Source organism: Pygoscelis adeliae, unplaced genomic scaffold (assembly GCF_000699105.1).
Source record: "Pygoscelis adeliae isolate BGI_AS28 unplaced genomic scaffold, ASM69910v1 Scaffold78, whole genome shotgun sequence".
Taxonomy (NCBI): Eukaryota; Metazoa; Chordata; class Aves; order Sphenisciformes; family Spheniscidae; genus Pygoscelis; species Pygoscelis adeliae.
Genome location: NW_008825409.1, coordinates 5,993,557 through 6,018,140, shown reverse-complemented (window position 1 = coordinate 6,018,140; position 24,584 = coordinate 5,993,557). Strand labels below are relative to the sequence as shown.

At 40.4% G+C, this 24,584-nt stretch overlaps 1 protein-coding gene across 2 annotated transcripts in view; it reads right to left on the bottom strand.

Moving 5' to 3' along the window:
* Positions 1-15,633: 15,633 nt before the first annotated feature.
* The window catches only part of GRB10 (growth factor receptor-bound protein 10), a 111,764-nt gene continuing 102,813 nt past the window's right edge, over positions 15,634-24,584 (bottom strand). The window contains exons 11-16 of one of the 2 annotated variants that reach the window (XM_009330451.1): positions 24,040-24,117; positions 23,262-23,375; positions 22,311-22,377; positions 21,195-21,282; positions 18,368-18,461; positions 15,634-17,583 (exon numbers count right to left, since the gene is read on the bottom strand). In XM_009330451.1, coding sequence (XP_009328726.1) covers positions 17,437-17,583; positions 18,368-18,461; positions 21,195-21,282; positions 22,311-22,377; positions 23,262-23,375; positions 24,040-24,117 — 588 coding nt within the window. In that variant the 3' untranslated portion in view covers positions 15,634-17,436. The remainder of the gene's footprint in view (positions 17,584-18,367; positions 18,462-21,194; positions 21,283-22,310; positions 22,378-23,261; positions 23,376-24,039; positions 24,118-24,584) is intronic. The other variant, XM_009330450.1, reaches the window with a different exon arrangement.

Sequence of the window (24,584 nt, the reverse complement as noted above, 5' to 3'; positions counted from 1 at the left end):
AAAGTGGTTAAAAAAATGTCATTTTTCACTCTTCTTCAATGCTCAGAGAATACAGAATGGAGGGAAACTATGCTGAGGGAGGGAGAATCACTACCACATTTTATGTTACATACATTGCAATACATAATGGAGCAAAATACTTTACCTGCTGATAGCTTCTGCTGAATTCTAGGTGATAATATTTTCAGTTTCCCTCTTTCAACAAGACACCAATCTAAACCAATGCCTATTGCCCACTGAAGCAAAAATTAAGAAAACTGCTCTGCATCTACGTTCGCTGATTTGTGAATGATTTACTAGCAGTTAATATTTTACATTGGTTGCTAATTTTGTTTCTTAATATGTGTTTGGCATGTAAAATCACACTAACCTTTCATCAAAATTATGATTTATTTACTGTCTTACACAATAATAAACTCATACAACCCAAGTCAGTAGTCTACATGCTATGTAACTGCAATCTTCAAGAAAAATAATTGGAGTAATTAATCTACTATATAGAAAAATAAAGCTTAGCTCAGGATTCTTCAACTGCAAGTACAATGCATGTCAAGCATATTCCAAGCCTGCAACATTGCTAAGATAGATAAAGGAAATAACTCAATGCGATGTTAAACAGGGGATGAATTACATGACCTCTTTACAACGGAAGACACTTGTTATTCACTGCGAAAGCATGAGAAATAGTGTTATATATTCAATGGATACTTACAAAAAACAGTTGGTTTCTACCACCCCTAGGATAGCAACCTGTCACAAAAAGCCCGACAGTATTTCTGGATCCTCAAGACAATACACTTCTCTTCAGCTCTGCAGCTTATAGCTCTGCTGGCTGCTACTGCTGTTACCCAGGAAGACAAGGTGTAAAACTGTGATGGCAAGGTGACCAGAAGCATCCTCAACTAGCATGTGGAAGAAGACTGGGGAGTAAGGGATCCAGAACATGTGTTAAGACTCAAAACATTCGCTATGGCTCTGCCTATTGAATTTGGAATAGAGACAGGTGGAGCTGTAGGTTTTCTTACAATGAAGCTGTATTCGCATCCTCATCAGGCATCTAAATTTAATTATTTTTTTCCAGGAAAAATGGGCTGAGTATTGGGATTGGGATTGAACTGGGAGTGTAGAGGCGCTGTGCAGTGAAGCAGAGAATAACGTACAAATTACAGCAGAGGACACAACTTCCTGTACTCACAGCTCAGCTACACTCCATCATCTAGCACTATCCATTTCATATTTCTCTCTCTGTTTGTCCTGTTATATACCTATTGAATGAGCCATTTATATTCATACCGTTTCCTATTTGGCTGAAAAGATAACCTTCCTGCTGCTTTTCAGATAAATGAATGGTGCTTCAAGGTCTACATTTGTTCTGTTTTCCTTCCGGTTTCCTTTTACAGATACTTTTCTTGAGCAAAAGGATGTTTTATGCTGCTTTGGATACAACAAATTTTGATGCATCATCTTAGTAATTTCAAAGTGTCTTCACTACTTATCAGAGAGGCTTCTGTTGTTAAAGTAACTACCAGTAGTCTGTAGGAACTGTATTTTTTCAAAAGACCAATCCTCTTCTGGAAACAAGTACTGGATTAACTTCTAACATGGAGTAGCGCTGAGCAGTAGAAGCTGCAAAAAGATGGCAAATCAATACCTGGTGGCAAGGTCAGCTATATTAGATGTGATACTCTTTGTAATGTAATAATGTTCTAATAATGCAATGTAATAACATTCAAAGTTTCAGAATAGCGATCATCCTTCTTCACACAAATTTTTGCATTTTATATAGCAAACATATGTACACTAAAAATAAATACTTCAAAGCAATGTGCAGCAAATAGCCTCCATCACAAGTTCTTTTTAAGAATGAGGCTGTGGAGGCTACACTTTCTGCTAGGAACAAGCAAGATGAATCAAAGGTGTGTGAATATGCCTTTCTTAGTAAAACAGCACAAACAAGCCAATAGGTCCACCACAGAACCTGCAGAACATCGAGATAATTTTAAGTTTCAAAAACAATGAAACATCAGAGTTAGGGATGATTTTCTAAATAAAAAGGTAACTAAAATATGTATTTTAGCAGTCATTTTCAACAGCAGGATAAATAAGAACAGGTGAGAAAGAAGGTGCTAACAGAGAGTACTTACTGATCTGTAATAAAGTGTTTTATTTTGTAAGGTTAATAACACTGACTTCCCTATACCACTTTTAATACCTAACTCCTTCTACCAGCTATGAAATTTCACCCAAATTTATGTGTCCTTAAAATGATTACTCATAAAGAGTTATTATGTCAAAAAATGTTGCACAAAAAGGGTGCAATATACTTTTAAGAAATATATATTAAAAAGGATAAGAAATCTGCTCTCTTAAAAGATTAGAAAAATGTTGCCCAAAGGAACCTCCAAAGTAAAGAAAATGTTGTAGAAACAAAGACTGAGATTTTTTATTTTTTCTTTTTTCTTTTTTTAACCTTGGAAGGAAATGTGAGGAAGCCACAGTAGTAGCAAATGAGTAGTTCACCACTCAATCTTAAAGTCATTTAAGGACTAGTATGCAGTTAAGTAATTACTGGGCTGAACATTCAACACGGTAACAAATTACTGTAATGGTAAAAAAGTGTTGTTTTTTTTAAAGGAAGATTAAATGAGTAAAAAATATGTTTGTATTTCAGATTCTTGGATAGTGCTAGAAAGGAAATCACCCAAAGCCAGGAGCATACTCATTAGGATGTACACTAGAAATATGCATCAATAACCTTGAAAAGGAGGAGGCAGAGGTAGGCATAAGAACAACCCAGGGCATGGATTCACACTGAAGTTGTGTGCCGTGGGCAGATATTCTTCAGATCAGCCTTATAACTAGCTAAGCTGCTGATGCAGCTACAGAGAATCCTTACACTTGCATATAATCATAACAATGTATCCTATTTTTTTGTGTGTGTCTTATCTTTCATTAGCACAAAACACATTTGTAAGGCTCTGGGGTTTATTTTTTGAATTTAAACTTCGCATCATCATTAAACGTTATTTCCAGTAGCCTAGCACAATAAGGCACCTATCCCGGCAGGTGTGACAGGCCCCAGAACTGTGGTCTCGCAATACTTACTCAGGAATCAACACCTATGTACCTGGTCTCCAGATATCTAAAGATAATGGCATAATATGGGCCCATTTAAAAGCTGGCAAGGCAAGCACATGAGGGGACGAGTCGTCGTCCCAGTCAGCAGCCAAGAAAAAATTCTGGCAACAGTGCCAAATCAAGGCAACAGAAAACAGGAGAGAGAGCGTGAGGCACCTGTCATGTTAGCTGCCAGCAAATAAAAGACTTCTGAGAGCCTGGAAAGATCTTGTAACAGGAGCTTAACATATATAAGCATGTGTTTACATACCCACCTGAGTAAAGGCTGTACAGTAGTACGTCATTATCCTCAGCAAACGTGACAAGGAAGGTATCACTAAATAATTAAATAAATTCTAGGACATGGTAAAAAGAAGGATTCTAGGGACAGATGCCAACATTAAATACAAATTTCTTTGGAGGAAAAAGAATACTGAAGAAACAGAAGATTATGCCAGAAGAAAAATGATCAAAGTGCTAAAAAACAGAAAGAAAAGAAAAACGTGGGAGTATGTGTAACGTGTGCATCCAGTTAGAGCTGGCTGTTTTTTCTGCTGGCTCAGGCCACATGGCCGGTAGGGAAACCACTAAGGCCTGCGGCAGGGCCCTGCTGCTAGCTGGTGAGTTGTGCACTCTAGTTGGGCTGTGAAATGTTTTCTGTTTGAGTATGCACGTTCCTTAAAGCTAGGCTTATGCTGTTATTGTTTACAAAGCTTTCCAAATGTTTTCTATTACTTAATTGGTTAGTTTGAATTAATCAGTTGAACTGGTTAATTAAGGTGAATGAATGAATGAATGAATGAATGAGTGAATGAATACCAAAAAATTTATTTGATTTCAGGACTTATATTTCTGGACAATGATAATTCTGTATCTACATTTGTTACAAAGTTTGACTGTATACCCCAGTTTATCATTGGTCCTTAATACTAAATAGCATTAAACATAGTCATACAGAGATTTCCAAGCTATTTCTCTAAAATCAAGCCTTTCCTCTGCATTTACATTGTAACATTAAATTTTATTTACATGTTATTTTGGAAACTTACTAATATGAGGGGTTTTCCCCCTCAGATTTAGATCATCAATAGGATGCTTTTAATTATTAACCTTTTAATATTTAATATAAAGACATTGTTAACACCTTCCTAGTTTCTACCTTTCATGACAGATGTTTCAAAAAGATATTCTCTAATCATCATTTCTTTCCTCCCAAAGATCTATTCTTTTGTTCCCTGGGTGTTTCCACTTCCTATGCAAATTCTGCAAAATTAACTGGTCCTTCATGCTTGGGCAGAAAATATTATCATCTTATGGAACATCTTGAGTAGGTGTCAACAGCCATGGCCAAAACATACACACAATATTCCTCTTTCTCTCCCACAAGTTCTCTTAGATGTTAGTTTATCTTTTAGTACAGTACAGGCTTACTCATCATCTCCCGTCTCAGACCTGTCACTAGCCATCACTACAGTGAGTATTCCTCCTGGTCCATTCTTTGTATGTCCCATCTCAATCGCAGTACCTGCCGAGGAGGTGTGGTAGACATCCTCTACGTCAGCTGCCTAAAACACGTGAAAGCCGCATTACCCGGGGCTTTTGTATTTGTTAGTAAGCATATGAAAGCTTGCAGTGAAAGGACATCATCCCACCATCCCACCCACGGCCCCCCCGCTTTTTTTTTCCTATTAAAGATGCAGCCACAGGAACTGGGGAGGAGAGCTAGGAATGTCACATGTTGAATAGTCAGTACAGAGTCTCAGGAAGCTCAGTAACATTAATTCTGAAGTAACATAGCATACAGAGGGAGGGTGGAATTAAGCCTCCAAAAATCTTAAGGGCCAAACTAATGGACTTAGTCTCAGCAACCTTGGTGGCACGGCTGAATGAAAACCTCTGTTTAATAAGTAGCATGATCAAGAATAGCAAGAAGTTTGGATCCAATAAGAACAGGTTGGTGAATTATGCGAAAAATATTCTAGTGACTTTTGATCAATTGTTGGAACAGTTCTGGAATATTCAATATTCTCTCAGACTTTCACTTTCAAAAAGACTTCGCTGCCCTCCTGGAGTTTAAGAGAAGATTTCTCTTCAAAGGCACTTACCCCCTTCTCTAGGGAAGATTCAAATGAGTGGGCCTGAATGGCTTTGAGAGCAGAACAACATGAGGGAAGCCAAGGAAAGGATAAGGGAAAGAAAGAGTAAAGGGAGAAGATAAAGAACTTCTGTTTTTCAAATTTCAAAAGCCCAAGAGGGACTACTCAGTGAAATTAAAAGATAGCAGATTAAAAACAGACAGAAGGAAACACTTTTTCACATGATGTGTGGTTAAAACTGCAGAAAATATAATTACCACAGGAAGCACTGCAGTCAAGAACTCAGCAAGATTCTGATGGGTTTGCAGATGTAAAAGGATATCAAACACATCAAGAGCAATTTAAAACTGCTGGAAGGCACATGTACTTCTTCAGGGAAAACTGTCCAAGCATTTTAAAACTGCACAGAGAAATGTGCTAATCAGAGCGAGATACAAAGAAAAAGGTCTCTGCAAGATAATGCACCCACAGGATGCCATTAAAGAAATGTTACCTCCTCCTAAATCCTCTGCATTCATTCTCCCTCCCTCCCTTTAAAGGAACAGCACAGAAAGGGACAGTATGAGCCCCACTGAAAGACCACTTCCTTTACGGTAGTGTCTGAGATGAAAAGGTGTCTGCCAGCCATCTCCCCAGCATGCTGGCATTTCAGCAGCCTTCAGCCTGTCCAATGTACCTGGAAATGTATATTCACCTTGAAATTCATATTCCTGGTTCTACGAGTAGATGGATTGTTTTTAATTTTCTGAGCTCAGACCGTTTTTAAAAGCAGAAAGTACCATATGTAGTTCTTCTGTAATTTCTCATCACGCTTTTTTACATGACTAGGTAGTCATAGTAATGATGCTTGCTTCCTGTTATTTCACGTAACTGTACCTGCACTGTCATGTGTCAGACAAAAGAAAATCTTAAAAACTGTGAGTTTTCTCATTTAAATGAAAGAATCCGTCAACAGCACAACTGAGTGCAAATGAGGGCAAAACATAGGGAGGTGTTATAAGCAACTTAACAGTAGCATTACTGTGACACCGAATTTATAGCCTTCCTAAACCATACACTCCGGTGCATTTTTTTTCTAGGATCTCTTTCCATCAATTTTAGCCTGTTACTTTATATCCTGTCCACCAAGCAGGAAGAGGTTATTCCCTTCCTTTTTGTAGCAACCTTCTATGCATTTTAAGATGCTCCTGTATCCCTTGAACTCGAAATTACATGACAGTATTGCTAACACCAGACATCACCCTAGCAATCAGACAAAAGATGGTACTTGGTATATCAGAAAAAGAATTTTCTGAAGCATAAGCAATGTCACAAACCCAAGTTTGGCAAGACCGGCTTGAAACTCTGAAATGCTAATACTAACCCTCACTTAGGGTCACACGTATTCCAGCTTCTACTAGAATGCAGAGTTACTGCTACTATGGCTTCAATTGTCTCCAGTGTCAAAGAAACTCTCTGACTACTTTAAACAACCTTCAGCAGTTCTCTTTCCACTACATATAACATTGGTGAGTATAACAACTCACCATCTCAAACGCCATCACCCATCCCCTCACCTACTTGTCTTGGCTCTGCACACCTCCCATGGAACAGGAGTTCAACAGAAGCCAGCTGACTGATAAAGGGGGAAGGCAAAATACATCCCAAGTTTTCTGCACTTTCACAAGATCAATGTGCCAGCTTGCAGCCACCTTTGAAAACTGTCCTGTTCTGTCTCCTTACTTAACACCCACTGTTCTCCCAAACATTAGGTTTCAGCAACCTCTTTGTTAACAGATTTTTTATATTATCTTTTAAACTGATAAAGAGATGAAACTTGCACCTACCCCAGTCCTGCTATTTCACTCTGCTAACTTCACAGTACGGGACAGATAGGAGAGATGATAGTCTGTTTTACCAGTGAATCAACAGTTTTACCCCATTATGTGTGCAGAAGGGACATAGCTGCATAATTAAAAATCGACAGTCCACCCCCTTGGTCTCAGTAAATCCCCTATTCGTGCAACAGACATTCCAGTTTCCTCACTTTGCTCTTAGTCTGCTTACTGGTGGGGGATGCACACTTTGAATGTCAGACTTCCAGGATGCTCTTCCCTCAAGTCTCACTCTCCTGAGGAAACCTTTCAGCACACATCACAGTTATATTGAAAACTTGTTTTTCGTCACACTTTCATTAGGGTATCTACTCTTTTTTTTCCTTTTATTTAGCATTGACATAAACGGTAAATTCATGTAACAAATGGTAAAAACTGTAATTTTATTCCCCTTTCTTTTTCCAACTATGTATCTATCAACAGTAGTTCCAATTTCATCATCATCTTGCTCTCTGAACCCCAGCAGTGTTGAAATAATTTTTGCTGTTCTACATTTAGCCACACATAAAATTGTAATGTCAATGTATGGGGGTTGCTGCAGTTCCTTGTGCCATAAACAGGACCTCTACAAGAGGACAAGCCCAATGTGACACTTTACAATGAAACCAAGCTACAGGAACAGAAGAACAGAATTTTCAAACAAATAAGAATTTTTTTCTGACCAAATTTGAAAAGGTTAATAAAATTCCCTTGTTAGCTGGGATTCAGCTCCTAGATTGCCCAGTGTGCCATCATTCAGAGCTATTGCCATCCCTCCAGACTGCTTCACTTTACCAGCAGTGCCCCCAAGTCAATTTTTAGAAGCAGTTAAGAATAGATTCTCTTAATAATGTTGTGAATTGCAAAGCTTTGATTTTAAAATACTTCATGAACTCTTGACTAGCTCAAGAAAATTGGCTTAAGCACATGTCAATTAAAATAGAATTACATTTAGCATATTATGCTGCATTTCTAAATGCTCACTAGCTTAATACTTAACAAATTATGCGGATTTGTTGGATCGGATTATTTGGTGAAAGTACAAAGATAATTTCACTTTCAGACATTAGTGAGTTTATCCTTACCTGTTTGGAGATTTCACTCCTTTTCCAGGTACTTTGGAAACAGGTATTTTCTGTAGTGCCCTTATACTCTCCTGTCCTGTGAGGAAGAGGTCACCAGAAGCAGCTAAGGAATTTTAATCTTAAGAAATTTCTAGGGCTTTTCCTGTCTGGTCTTCATTGCTACTGTGCTTATCCCGCACTTCTTCGTTAATCATTAACCACATGCAGCACTATGTTCATTAGCTTTATCAGTCATTCTTTCTCAATAAGGGAAAATAAGAAAACTTGTGAATTTGTTCAGCGGCAGTTCACAGGCATTAGGACGGGAGGGACATGGGACTTTCACTTACTCACAGAGCCTCGAGTGAAAATACACTGGGTGCCAGCGAGACGTGGAATAGAGCGAGCCGACAGCCCCCCAGCAGATCCTGCCTCTGCCGATTTGAAGGCAGGGAACTACGTTGAAGAAAATATCTACACAGCTGAGATGTCTGGTGGTTCATACTAGAAAGCAAGTGGGACAATTACGGACACACCAAAGCCAGACCCCCTGGGCAGCGGCAGCCCTCGCCGCACCCAGGGGCCTGGCTGGCGGCGGCCCCCCATGTCTGGGTGCCTCAGGAGCGGGGTGAGGCTGGCTGGCTGCCTGCCCTGGCTGTCCCTGGCACTGCTCACTGCCGGGATGTGAAACCCTCACGCTCACAAGCCGGAGGCATGCTCACTTGGCGGGGATGAGATGGGACGGGAGGCGACGGGCACCCCGCTGCCTTCGGGGTCGGCCTCGCCCCCGGCGGCACTGCCAGCCGTTAGCCAGCGCCGCCATTGACAGCGAGTGCCCCGCAGGAGGCTGGCGGACACCCGACCTTCACTTGGAGCTCTTTTACGGCTGTTTCACAGGAGACAAGGCCCAGGCTGCAGCCCTGCTCGGTTGCAGCCATAAAACAAAGCAAACCAAAGAAAGAGGGAAAAAAAACTCTCGCATATTTAACGCAGGAGCATGAGACCCCACCGACTCGGGCTCCATCGTGAGGCCCATCCGTGGCCGCCCTCTGCCGGCCTGGCCTGGCCTGGCCTGGCCTGGCCGCCGGAGGCCGTGGATGAGGAGGGCTGGGGGGATGGGACAGGGGACAGGGTGCCCTCCCTGCCTGCAGCTCTCCGGCATGCAAAACTCAGCTTCCTTCAGCTGTGGAATGAGGCAAAGTCCAGGCTGTATTTCAACTGGTCTGCACTGATGTGTCAGACATATCTATCTATCTACCTATTTATTTACTTATTTTTCCTCTTGGAAGACTGATTTTTTTTGTCCTGACTCACTCCAGGATTTAAACTGGTCAGAAACGGAGACTGGGAATTAGCAAAATGGGTTTTCATCATCACAAGCTCCTGTTTGTTGGGGGCCGTCTTTGGGCCGGAAGGGTTCAGAGCCCTCACAGGGCAGCAGCTGCCTGGGGGCCTGGGTGAGCCGCTCGCTGGGGCGGGAGTCTGCCTGGCGGGCCCCTGCACCCAGCCGCCCTTTGATGTGTGCTGCTGGGAGGCCATTCGGAAGCGGGCTCCCCACAGATGCTCCGGGACGTAACCGAGGTGAGCACCAGCACGTGCTCTTCCCCTTCTCTCCCTGCCTGACCGGCAGTGGATTGCCGGGGAGAGCCTCACAGGCCGTCCTGGTCCCCCTCGGGCCTGGCCTGCCCGCCCCAGCACAGCCCTCTCCCGCCTGCTGCACTGCACATTTCAGTGAGAAAAAAACACCAGGCTTCAGCAGTTGCGCGCCCCTTTGTGTTCCTTAGCTCCCACACAGGGGGAGGAAAAGCCGCATTTGGCCTGGGAGAAGCCTTCACAGACACCCCTGTGCACCGCTGAACAAAAAAGCCCAGAGATACCCATTTATGCGCAACTTTTGGGACACCTGCTCCTGACTTGCAAGTGAGCAGTATCTATTCCCAGTCTAGTGCTCATTTTAAAGGACAGGGCATAAGCTCGGCTCAGTCCCTGTCATTTATCACCCTGTTTTGGGGCCAAATGAAGCCGGACACTAGCCTTGTACAGCTTCAGGGCTCCGATGGGCTCTGCTCTGCAGTAGCAGCTGAACCAGGCAGCCCCTGTGCCCCCAGCACTCCCTCCCGGTGGCAGGCTGCGGGGGCACAGCTGTCGCAGACCCTGGAGGCATCGCCTTCTGGGGTGGTAGGGAGCAAATTCGGTGCTTACATGGCTGCTTCTCCAAGGGCAGCCTTAATTCGGTTGAAGGGAGCCTGCAGTTGATTGTAGCACAGGCTTTCTGGGTTTTTCCTCAGCTGTTAGTGCTACCTCCAGTTGTTTCTGTATGAGCTGGCCCTCATGCGGACACATGTACCGGATCAGATCAAAAATATCTCTAGCCCTTGTCTAATACTTCGTAGTAGACATGTAGGGAAGAAAGAGTACAAATATGGGCTGTCAAGTAATGATTCTTCCCCTAAAGACTGCTTCTGGCACTTGGTGACATGTGGCCCATGGACTTCCAGAGTGAAAGATGGTATTTTTGTAATTAACGTCCATCAGCTGAGTTTTCTCTATCATGATGTTTAAGCCCTTTGTGAACCCATGTGAACTTTTGCCACGTGCTACATTTTGTGGTGGAGAACACTAGAGCTTACACAGGCAGTCTATGAAGAAATACTTCTGGTTTTCCTGAACTGGGACCCTGCACACTTCAGGTGATCTTCTGCGACTTTTGTATTTAAAGAGATTGTAAATTAAATGTTTTGTTTTCTGCTCAGCTGCCTACATTTTTCCGTAAGTCTATTATACTGCCCTCAGTCTCTGCTTTCTAGTTGGCTGAACCATCCTGCCATATTTGATTGTTCCTGTGACCATCCTGTTTGCTCTTCCTTATATCTCTTCCATTTCTACGTCATCCTAAGTGTCCCTTCCTGCTCCTGTCCTGGGAGTTCCTGCTCCCTTGTCCTTTCAAGGACAGCAGCTCCTAGGATTTTGGTTGTGAAGGTGTGCAAACAAGCAAGAGGATGCAATGCCTTCTCAGGCACACTCTCTTCTCTGAAGTGCTCTGTTTTCTACAGCAGGTCAAACGCTTGTATCAGCAATTGATTGTAAATATTTTGAGGCAAACTTTGTAAGCCTTCAACGATTTTCGTCCTTGTTTAGCCAGCTGTTTTCACCAACCAGTCTTCAGTGAAAAACCAAATTAATTCTTCTACCTACCATTTCTATAATGATCAATTTGTTTTCTTCCGTGACTAGCTGTGTTGTGGGGTAATTTTTCAAGAAGCTCTAATCCTCACAGCTTGCCTCATTTCTGTATTTGTGTTTGTCTTTGGACCTGATTCTGAGAGTACTACAGTAACCTGAAAACTGAGAGTTGGCAAGAGTCACACAGAGCACATTAATATCCTGCGGAAAGTCAGCAGTAAAGAGAAGTATTATGGAGGAAATCAAATACTGAAAAGGTCTAACTAAATTAAAGTATTTCAAAGTAGGATGTATCTAGCATTCTTTGTGGGGCAATGAAATTGTACATTTTCAGTGCCGAGCTTAGCCATTTGCTTTAACCATTCCCATCATTGTTGGCAGAACCATACTTTTACCTTCCTTTTCTCTTGATGGCAGTCGGACAGACTGTTTTGGAGAATGGGCAGGTTGTCGAGAACACCAATTCCATAGCTGTTTCTCTGCTTGATAACCCAAAATGCCAATCCTCACGCCTCTGGAGAATGTGTTTCAAAAGGCAAATAAAATGGAAGTCTTTACGTAGCAGTGTCTTCACAAGTCTGAGGGAAGAGGAGGGAAAACTGACTCTAAGGGACTGGCGAGCAGCACTCGGGCATCACACCACTGTCTTCACTGTGTTCCTAGTCACACCCAAACCACCACGTGGACAATACTACCCAAGAGTCATTCTTTTCTCCACTCCATTTCCCTCCCAGTCTAGTTCTTCTGAGCTCTCTTTTCTTATGAGTTACACCTCTGACTGCAGCTGAGCTGAGCTTCAGAGCCCATAAACCCAGGCTGTACTTTGACTCAGAGCTGGCAGCTGTGTTTATAATTTCACCTTCCTGTTCCTCAATTGTGGCACCAGAATCTTGCAGCCAACAGATGGAACACACCTGATTGAAGCAAAGCATACAAACCCAGGTAACCAACAAGTGTCGTAAGACCCTGTTAATCACAGCTCAGTGTCTTGTGATGAAGCGATCATTCTTGCTAAAACATCTGCTAGTATCTGTGCAAAATGATGAGCAATTAGAGCAGAATGTCTTCGGGCGAAGAGTTTGCAATGTGAGCGTTACACAAACTCATTTATTTTGAAGTCTCAGATGTGACTAATCGCAATGTCTAATGAAAATCATATAGCTCTTGGACATAGTTGTGGTTATATTAGGTTTTCAAATACTAATTAAATTGTGCTCCAAGTTAAGGAAGGAAGACATAAGATTTAGGATGCAGAAGCAACCCAAATTAAGGCAATGTGGGTATTTCAAAGGAAGACATCTCTTTTCTCCATCTGCTGATATTGTTACTGAAGTTTCCAAGATGTTAGACAAACAATGCCCGAGACACAAAGCAATATACGAGCTGGACATTAACAAACCAGATTAAAGCATCACTAAATTAGCAATAACATAAACCCGAAGTCATCTGAAGTTCGACTTACTTGAAGGGAAATGGCTCATCTGGTGATGTTTTTCTCATCTGGTTTTGTGGGTACAGGCTGAAGCAGCGATTTGGTGTTAAAATAAACCTAACTTTAGGGTTCTGTGTATCAGGATAAAAGTGCTGCAGCCACATGCTGTAAAACGCTAGTCTGATACAAATTTACTCATAGGTTCAAATGCATTTACGCTGTTTTGCCAGGCGAACTTCACGCTAGAAGGCTTCATGTGGGATCAGACGCCTGATTATGTCTGTTGTCCTGCAACTCATGTAAAAGCAGCACAAACCTTCTGTCAGGCAATTGATTCAACTCTGTACCATATACCCATTTCTGACCCAGACTAATTTTGTACTGGTGACGTTCTGATAGCCCAGGTACCTGCTGTTAACGTCTAGGGCCGGATTTCACAGGTATCATTTTGCTCTTGCCACAGTCGTGGGCAGTTTGGACAAACATGCAGATAATACTGCCCTGCCATTGGGCAGGCTTACCAACACCTTTCTACCGCGCTGCTTTTTTTCCATGCCATCTTCTCGCCTGTTCCAAACGTAATATATATACAATAAAGTAAGGTGGGGTTTGGGTTTTTTTTTTTTTTTTTTTTTACAGGTTTGTGTAGAATTATAGTCCTTGACTTTTAATGATTACAGAGGGGGCCAATTTCAATGTTAGCACAGCTTCCTTTAGCTAAGCAAGAAATAGGCATCTTCAAACCTTTTGTAAGCAAGCAGTCCTCTTTGTTCAGCTCAGTGAAAGAGTAAGTTGCTGTGTGCGGGATAGTGAGCTCTAAGTGCTTTAAGTTTAACACACGTTTCCAGATAGAAAAATTTGTGGGAATATCAAAACCCAAAATAAGTACTCTGCCTTTATGTGCTGATGAATGAATTTCATAATGCTAACATATAACTCATGCCCCAGTGCAATACAAACTCACATGAAGACGTAGCATGCAGAAGCCAGAGTGTGACTAAGGCTTGAAGTGGAATGCATTTGATGGCTTCTAGGGATTAGCAAGGCAGAAACAGGAAAGAATTGTGTCCAACAAAAAAGTGAAACATTTCCAACCTTCTATTATTCTATCCACCAGAAGAACCACCAATCTCCCTGCCGTCCTCCTCCCCCCCCCCCCCCCCAAAAATGGCTTTTTTAAGCAAAAACATATTTTGTGCAGATGTGCTTTTCCGCCCAAATGCTGATGGACCACTCGACTACAAGGATTACAGGGGTAAATAATTGCTCTCTGAAAGTACTATTGAAAAGTTTTCTGATCCAACAGCTATCAGGCCAATAAAGTGCTTTATGCAGAGTGTACATTTTCAGTGAGTTATAGCTTCGTTTTATGACCCAAAAGATGCTCATGGTATATTTCCCGATTTGATTCTAGCAACCTTCCGAAATGAATATGGTGAATATCCTAGCAGAATATTCCCAATGATTTTCCTCAAACAAAAGGGGTGAACAAGTTCTTTTTTAAATAAAGGACAGTCTGTCCTAATAGGAATCGTAAGACAGAACAGCCACAATAAAGATATCTTGCGGATTCTGTTTTCCTCTTACTCTTTCTTAAAGGCTGTTTAATATAACCCACCCCAACTGAGGCAGAATTAAGGCAAGAGATACATGGTGTACAGATATATCCAAAAGAAGACATTCATTCCAATATAAAATGAATAGCATTGTATTAACGTTTATTTCTAATTACAAGAAACAGAATATCAGTCCCTTATTTGTACAAAAATACCTGAAAGATTACAATTAGGTTCACAAGCCAAAAAGCTATTTACAGTATGAAGCAAAGCATATTGAATAAAGGTTTTGTCTCTTAAGTTAATACCTTTTGCATTCCCTGAAACTTTAAACTTTATTCCATTTTACAGTCACTAAATCTTGCATTGTGACAATATAATTTACGATAAGCAAGTCTTGCCACTGGAAAGGTGCATTGATTGGTCAAACTGTCAGGTATTTAGTGCAGAAAAGATAAGACAAAACATCTAAACTGAGGCACGTGTTTCTTCAAGATTAATTAACAAATAAAAAGTTTTTTGTACTTTAACACCTATCGTAACATAACTTAACTAGTAACCTCATTACCAAAATGGTTTGGCATTTTCCTTCTCAACATATTCAAGATTGCTACATGAAGTATTTATTTAGAAAATAAAATCACAGGCAAAAAGATAAAAATTCAACAGGCTCCAAAACAACCCTGAGCATCCCCTTTACATTCATGTCATTTAAATACAAAAATAAGAGTCAAATGTCCTTCAGTCCTTGGTATTCTGAGCTGGCAGCCAGCTGAATCTGTTGGAAAACTAAGGTGGTATTGACTGTTTTCCAGCAGAAAGAAGACAAAGCAGTGATCTGCTTAAGTAAGATTGTTGCCACTTTGAAGGTGGTCACTTTCTCAAAACAGCTCACTTTAGCTGGGAAAAGTACAAAAGGCTAAGTCAACCATCTACATACAAAAATCATGATTCATAGTCAAACTTTTATTTTCAATTTAAATAAGATGCAAGGTTTTTTTTTATAAATATGAAACACTGCAAATACTATCTGCCTACTGGGAAAAATGCATGGTTGTCACTAAGCTATGTAAACAGAAAAACTTAAAACTACAGCATAAATGGTCTTATTAAACTGGTAATGTAGTCAATACAAGTATCTTTTTTCTCCTAATAGGGGCCAAATAGAAGCATGCAAAGTGAAGTCAGACTTAAGTTAGCTTAATTTCAAGGTTTTAAAATACATTGTCTAGAAAGCAGGAACACTCATTTCACTATGTACAATTAAAAAAAAAAAAAAAACAAACAAAAAAGGCTTCTACTAAAAACAAAATCAAGTTTCTTCATTTTTAATATCTAGACATTAAATGGAAAAAAAAAATACTACATGTGTTCTGTAAACTAAAATACAGTGTTTCTATACCATTGACATAGTTATAAGCTGATATGGATGACTCAGGCAGGTTATGGTTTGTCTTAAGCTATTCTCAACACTACGTGAAGACCTAAAGGTGTAGGATTGGTTTTCCTTCTTTACCCTTTCAGACGGCTAGGATTTCAAAGCCAGTGGCAAGTATTAGTAAGGATGAACTAGCCTGTGTAAATCATTTACCATCTTAAGAACGCTCCGTTCCGCACTACGCGCTGCAAGTTCCCAGGATGGAATACTGCCCACTGTGGCTAACTGCATGAAGTACTGGGAAGTTAATTCAGTAACAGTTCCTGCACCAACCGCGTTGCTGAAAGAATGGTATTGGCAATTGGAGGATCAAGGTGGGACTCGTCTAACACTGATTTATCATCAGAAAGAGTTATTGTGTAAACATTAAATAATTGATTTAAACATTAACAATAAAGTAGTTCTGATGACAAACCAGCACCAGAGCAGGATACATACTTGTCTGCCATAGGTATTGGCGTGCTTTCGCATGTATGACACAGAGATCACCAGTTACTGTGATGGACGATACTGCCGGCAGCTAGTTCACAATCAAATGTGCTTCCATTCCCAACATGTTCTTTCTCACCGTGTAAACTTTCATGGCCCTACAGAAAGCAGAAGGGGTACAGTTCTTTTTACGCCCTATTCCCCAGGAGAGCTTTCTGTCACTGTAGCTTTATTATATGGAAAGAGCTCTTTGAAACAGGCTGAAAATTCAAGGAGCTATAAAGCTAAAAACACTGTTTTGTTTTTTGTTTTGTTTTGTTTTTAATTATTTTGTCGTACTAAGACTACCCGCAGAAGAATCTTCTCACAAAAAATGGTGGTTTCAAATGCAAGTGTAGTCATTCAGTCCTATTCTATTTAGTAACAGTAAGTTTCCTCAGGAAAACAGTCAAAAGGCTGTAAAAAACAAACCACCACTCCAGTAATAAAAATTTGTGCATAGAATCTAATACCGTCTTTGCATGACTGGATGCCACTAATATGCCATCAACATACTACAGCCATAATGCTACAAGTCAACAGTTTTAAGAGTACGTATATGGTGGTATGTTCTTTTAGAATTGTATCCTCATTGCTTCTTCAAAGACATCTGCAGATCATCGAACCTCAGGTCTCCAGAGAAGTTTTGAGACACACATGCGCCCACACACCCCCCTCCCCTTCTTGATTTTCTTCTAGATCCTTTTAGGCTGAAGCATTCCATACATTTTAGGGTGCAGATTAATACCCAACTCCTGCATGAATTCTAAAAGCCACATCAGCTCCTAATATAGGCTGCATACAATATCCGAAACAAAGTAGGAGTGCAAAAAAAGTGATCAATACAAAAAGTAAACACACTAGTCTTAATTGTCAAGATTATTCCAGGGCAAGAGTTCTTTTCAAAAATTTCTCTTCACACTTGTTCCTGTTAAGTGGCCCAGCCAAGACAGTTTCCAGTTTTGTTTCAAATTTACTCATGGTTTTACATACCCTCCCCCCATTTTTGGGATGCTGGGACACTCAGCAGCAATCACTCTTAGGTGTTAGACAAACCAGCAATCTTGGTCTGTTGGCACCTGTCGAATCCATCCCTTTCAGAGTCCCAAGGTGCATAATATTTTTATTTATTTTTACCAACTTACAAATCTGCCAATTCCCCAGTGTCAACGCTCTCTTACAATTACTCTTCTAGCAAATCCAGTCTTCAGCAAGAGTCAGATTTGAGGTCATAAGGCCACTCGGATGCAGTGGTGTTTGAGTTTGCAGGGCAAGACTCCTTTGTTTAGTTGATAGAATTCAACAAGCTGGATTAGATCACTGAATTTGGTGTTCCCATCATCCAGGCTGAAAAATATCTGTCCATCATCTTCACACTGGGGAAACAAAATGTCCTTTTCAAGTTAGACTGCACGTGAAGAGATGCAAGCGTGGCAAAACATAAAGAGTACAAGTGTGTGACGTAAGACAAATGACGGGCACTGCCCAAACAACCTAGTTCCCAGAGATCTTCATGAAACCATGCACAGCACTAGAAAAGAACGTACGTTAACCCAACCTGAAATGTTTTGTTTATGAAAGTGAAAGCTCGTGGGCAGAGTCACTGAAAGTTGTAGAGACAGCACTGGTCTTCATTACATAAAACAAAAATACCCCCAAAATATTTGTTGGCTGTTTGTAAAATTGGCAGGCACAGCAAGAGAAGAGGGTTTGGACCAATGAAGAGGTCTACATGATCTTAAACTTCTGATGCTCTTTTTGACCAAGATAAAAATCAAATAGGTTCTCGACATCTCAGTGTAATGCTATTTTAAGCTCAATGTTATTGGATAACCTCCAGAATAAAACTTTTAGAAGTTTCCCTAAGTTACTCTATGTTTGCCTAAGTGATAGGGAGACAACTGCCGCTGTTGTTGCTGTCAGTCACAGAGAACAAGTTCTGTGCATTACTTCTATACCTAAGTGACTTACGCTAGTTTTTCCAGGCAATGTTAACAAAGAATTTTAATCAGACATTTGACATTTCTAAAGAATACTTGCTAATGGAAACATGCCTGTTAATTACATCAGTACTTATTAAGAGGTCTCTTCAGATGTTGGCAAAGCTTTATGATTTAAAATTTCTTTTTTTGTGATCGGTATAAAAAATAATCTACTTACCGGCAAGATTTGAAAATGCTTTATTTTTTGATGATGGCACAGAGTAAGTACAAATGCCTTTGGATTGCTTTGGCTGTCCCGGAGAAGAAATAGTCTAGGAGAGAACATTTTTAAGTACACACTGAATACCACAATCCATTTCTTCGTAAATAATCAGAACTACTAAGTCATTTTGTGCTATTGCCTAACTCTTCCTTAGTTGCATTAACAGGCTATTCCATAACTGGCAATTTGCTTTCAGTTTTTATACCATGGCTATGCAACACTAATAGATCAAGAAACAAGAAGTGAAAGATACATGACAGTAGTTCTTCCCCTATGAATGTATGCATGCGGCTTTTTTTAAGGGCCTCTCTAACTGAGCTTTCCATTACTGATATGTACTCTCATGAAGAAAACGTTCTCATTTAACTCCAAAGCAAATCTGGATCTCTGTAGATGGGAAAGTAATACATGAGAATCTGTTCCCACTCTCCAGTATCTTGCATCGGTTTACAGAAATCCAGCGTTAGCGAAATTACGTTTAAGTTAAATGGCTGCAATTGCACAGAAATAGTTCAGTATTTTCTTAAAACGACTGATCGGTTAAGTAGCATCCACATTATCAAGATGGCGGAAACACACACAGATTTCTCCTCTAAAACAGTCACAGTATTTTTCCCTCAGCGTCACTGGAAAAGAATGTAGTTTAGGAGTATAGCTAGCAACATCGTACAGTATGTAACTGTCACTTTTAAGTTGACTCACAAAATTGAAGTCCTAACTCAAATGGTTAAACATACACTTAGAAGAGGAGAAAAAAATCTGGCCAAAAAATGTTTCCTCCCCTTGACATTTATGAACTAAGGAAGGAGAACCTCTCCATGCCGCAGGAAACAAGAATATACCTTTGGCATAAGGCTCACAGCGCTAACCACAGCGCTGCTGGATTTGTGAGACGGCCAAGCACAGTACTGTTTACCCTACAGGGCAGGCCTCAAGCCCTCTTAATTGCTAACCACTAAGCCAGGAACACACTTTTCCAAGGCTGAGTTGCAAGAACTGCTTGTAGTCTTATGAACCCGAAAGAACTTACTCCAGCTCCTCAGAACCGATTGAGAAATGTCAATACCACAAAAATGCACCATCATAACCCAGGTCAGTCCAATACTCAGAGACAGGCATGTCTTGCCACCACCGGAAACCATGCGTGGTATTTGAATGTTCCTTTTTATCCCAGCAAGACCAGATGTGTGGAAGGGGGACCAAAGACTTTACACATTAGGATCCCTCTCAGGGAGAAAGATCTTGCCTGCGCTGTGGTCACTGCAGTTCACGCAGGTACCTCTAAATTCTTTCATCTAGCCATTTCAGATTATGCCTGGTATCACAAGCTGGTGGCACAAAGCAAAGCTCAGCACAACTGATCCTGCAAGTGTTTACTCAACCTCTGGCAAGCAACAGGCTGTCCACACAAACAGTGACTATAAATATAGATGCATCCTCAACAATAGCTTCCAGAAACAGTCAAATGATAGCAGGATCAGCTGCATATATACACTGCTGAACATCTTACACAAGCCGTCAGAATACCGTTAACTTTCTACCTTCTTTTGTTCAAGAACACACAGAGCAGGAAAACACAGGCAAGACTTTTCTATCCTGAAAACCACAATCCTTAGATCTCAGAGCACATAGGTAACAAGGTTCTTTTGCCACTACTGACTGACCTCATTACAGCCAAACTAATCAATCTTCACCTTCCACAGTGAGTAAGCTGGCTAGGCACAAATTTAACACCGCCTCAAAGGCATTAACACATTTATGAAAACCCCAAGAAGGACGGGCCACTAGACTCCTAAGGCAACAAGTCAAAATGAGCCCAAGATTGTAAAGAAGATCTGTAGTGTGACAGAACGAGAAACCCAAAAAGGCAGCAGTGCTCCTTTGCTTTCTCTGCCTCTTTTCTGTTTGACCTGCTAAGCTAAAACCTTTTCGCATATGACTCTCAATAGCCTTAGCCCAGCAAAAAACCCCAAACAATAAAAAAACACTGCTTGATGAGTATGTACATGTATTAGCAATTTCTATTTCTCTGATGTATTTCATTCTTCACCAAGATTAGAGATGCTCCTGAATCAGGAAATGCCGAAGAAAGGTTTGAACTTGACTGTCTCCTGAGAAGCCAGCATGGAAGCTTCTACCTTAACCCTGACAGCAGCGAGCTTAGTGAACTGACAGCAACCATGCTCTTCCCATCCTACAAATAAAGAACTGCTGAATGCAATTTAAGCAACCTCCCCACAATAACCATAACTACATATAAATAAGGGAAACAGAGATGCTCAGAAGATACTTAAATCTCAACTACAGACATTTTAGAGAGCGCTGGAACAGGTACTTTCATTTCTTTGCTCTACAACAGAAATAAATAGTGAGACGTCATCATTAACTGCTCCGATTCATGCAGAAGAGCACAAATGGCTGATTACAAATTTGTGGGCCAAAGGCTAGGTACAGCTTTGCCTGAAAAATGTCCTCAATGCAGACTACAGGAATTAATTATTTTCAAATTCTAACATTCTCTAAAACTTGATTGACTCTGTTGGAAAAAATAAAAAAGTTTCAGTGTATTCTTAATATTTTATTTTTCAGATTAAGCGTTAGAGCCCACTCATACAAACACGTACTCTGTCTTTTTGAATTCCAAGCAGGTTATAATGGGAGTACTCAAGAATCAGGTTACTCAGAAGTGCTCACAAACCTGTAAACCCTTACAGCAGAAGTTGTGCTCTTGTCTATAACGCTTACCATCAGATCATAAATACTAAGCAATGGAAATACCTACCCATCTACAAGCCCTTGTTGCTTAATAATCCTGTGAGATTCTTCTCTAGAGATTCTGCCGTGAAACCAGTGCTGTGTCCTATGGATAACTGGAGGCGAGAGGGAAAAGAGGGAAAGACAGGATGGTTAAAAACAGTAACACATGCAACGTTTTTTTCCACACACTAATTATTTAAACATTTTAAAAGTGGGTATAGTTTTGTTACAGAATATAAAATATCTTTCATCAATCAATATAAAAAACGAATCAACATGAAAAAAAAGCACCAGCTGCTGCATCTACTTAATATACCAAGTAGACAGGCATTATCTCCATGTATTTGCTGATTTGCAGATGTATGATTAGGTTAACGAGAGATCTCTCTTACAATACTGCCTTTTCATAGTTTCTTGAAGATGTTGGGACTAAACAACTCTTAGAATTTAATGTATGAGCTAACAAGTTAAAACCAAGTCCCTTTAACTCTCAAATAATGAAAAGCACTTTGCCTTGTGCTTTCAAGGGTGGAGCTACCCCCAAATATTTTATCTTTATTGTTTTATTGTTTTTCAAATGGTATTTTTAAATTCTGTTCAACAGAATAGAAACAGAGAACAGCTGTTTTTCCTCTAAAAAGTCCAGGATATTAATATGGAATTTCCTATTATTTTCATAAACTTACAATCTCAAAGAGATGTTCAGGACTCACATTACAGGCATCCATATTTTACATTATTTAGTTATGGAATGAATGCTATTTTAAAGAGTCTCATTTTTACTCTTTAAAGATTAAGAGATCACTCTGACTCTCCTTGTCTAAAATGAAGAATTGACTTCTGGATCGTTTTAAATGGAAACATTTATGGAGTCTCAATTTTCATAAAAACTGAGTTTCAAAAGATTAAAATTGAAGAAGAGCTTGAGCGCGCCTTCAAAGGAAAACAAGTTCCTTCTACTATGTCTGTATGGATGAGCATGTTAATGACACAGAAGCTACTGATAAACATAAACATAGTATTTGACATCGAGGCATTAATACTACATGACTGCACTCTTATCTCTGTCTCTATATGAAATATAACTTTTGTTTACCCACAGAGGCCTCTTATACTATGCTTACAAAACAGCAGAATTTACCTGTACTCAGTGTGGAAGGATGGAGTGGACTTTGGCTACCCAAGATGTTCATTCTTGTGCTACGTTTCTATAGAGAAAATGAAGTACCGTTAAATCCACACTAAAGCCTCAACAGAAGAGAACTAGTGCACATGCAATACAGATTTAATTTACAGGAAACTGGGGGCTGGGCAAGTTTAATGCAAGGATGAGAAAAAGAAATGCAACTTTGAAGGGGGCTAATCTACAAGCAGCAGCTCATTTCAGTTGGCTTAAAACACAAGCCAGATGTTAATGATGAAAGCTCAGTATCTAAAAAAAAAAAAGAAAAAAAAGAAAAAAAAAGAAAAAAATGACAGAAAAAAGAAAAGTCTGATATGTTTCTGCTCAGGCAAAACACCAGGCACTCAGTAAATCAAGCAGTATTTCCCTCCCGTACATAAAGCACCAGCTAGTGCTTCAGTAATGACTCCTATTCCCTAAGAGACGAGCATGTGGGAAAACTTGTACTGCAGCTGTCTGTCCACAAGACACTATAAACAAGGTTACATCAGTTTTCATTGCAAGAGGTCCTGCCTCTTGTATATTCTGCAATTAAACTTACTGGGAGCAAGCCATTAGTCAGAGCCCCAGCCTCTTCCATGTGGGGAAGCATTTAATTTGACATATTCCTCCTCAGAGACTGGTTTTGCAAACTGGCAGTAAAGTTCTGGTGGGTCTGCTTTCCCCCTCAACTTTCCTCTGGACACTAGGGGGACAGAGAAGCAGTGGTAGAAGGTTGTTGTGAATGTGACAGTTTTGCTAAAGATGGATATTGACTTTCAGATCTGCATGCTTGCAGTGTGATTGCTTCAGGTCGGAGCTAAGCTATACTGTGACCAGCACTGCACTAACATCATAGCACACTCTGTGTTTTGGCTCTCAACAGACACTTACTAATTACAAAAATAGAAAAGAAGAGAAGATAGCTACCCTCCAAGCATGTCCTTCTTCCAAGGCAGCACTCTGTTCAGCAGGATTGTCAATAACTCTTCCTATTTGCCCCGAAAAATCCATTGCTACTAGTGAGTTTTCAGATACACTTCTCTGAAAAGGAATTTTCACTTGTTTCAAAAAACAGGGAAAGAAAAAACCAGCTTGAGAGTTTCATTTCAAAATGTTTTGGTTTCAGAAGACTGTCCAAAGTTATCCTTCAACAGCACAGAAAATACGTCTCATTTTTTTTCCCCTTCCAAAAGATTTGCAGACACAAAAATAGATGGCTTTTCTTTTTAGGCCGTAGGGGAAGGGGAGGATTCAAAGGCTGAGAATAAAATCTGTACTGCCCGAATTGCCCACTTGCCCTATTACTATACTCCAGTCATTTTCACGGCCAGTTGGGATCCAAATATAGGCTCTTCACTTCTAGATAGCTAACAGTCAGCTCTTGGCCCAACATATTTTAAGAGATTTACGTCTTAGTTTTGCCAGACCTAAGCTGGCTTCTGCAGAGACAGCCAGATGTCTCTGTACTGTACATCTCAAAGTGCCTGACGTAGCCAAGATTTTTCAATCATGTGGATCATGTAAGCCTAAGATAATGGAGAGCCAACCACGTAAACTGTGCTCAAGTGAAACGTGAACTTTACATTGATTTGCTACACAATGCCGAATTCACATTCCTTAGCGTAAAATTTTCCACTTTTAAAATGCAAAAGCAAATGTATCTTTTCCAACATCATACGTTAATGAGGTAAAGTTCATTACTTACTACTGGAGTGGAAAAGTGTGGAAGCATGGCTTTTCTCTGCTGGGGAATTCTGTAATTCTGATACAGTAGCATTCCATACTGCCAACAGAAATGCAAGGACATTATTATTCAAAGGTATACCCTAGGAAAAACACTGCAGTGATTTCATAACACCACTTACACTGGAGCCAGGTGCCGCCAGTTTATTATTTTCATGATCAGAAGCTGTCCCAAGGCAATCTGCATTAAGTAATAGTGACTGGCAGGTGGCAATCCAGCAGTAAATACGCACGACAAGTTTCATTTAAAAGACAGCACTTTTACAAGCCTGAGTGAAATATACAGGTAGTTTCTGCCACTCTCAGCTATCGCCATGTTTTCCTTGCAGAATACGAGCTTCCACTTGCAGTCAGAACACACATATTAACTCCCCCTCTTGTTACCCTCTAGTAATGTGAACTTAAAAAAAAATTCTGCATAAGAAGTTCTGTACAAGATAATATAAAGATGAACTAGGTTTTCATAATGATATAAAATACGAACCTTTCTAATTCACTAGCTCTTTT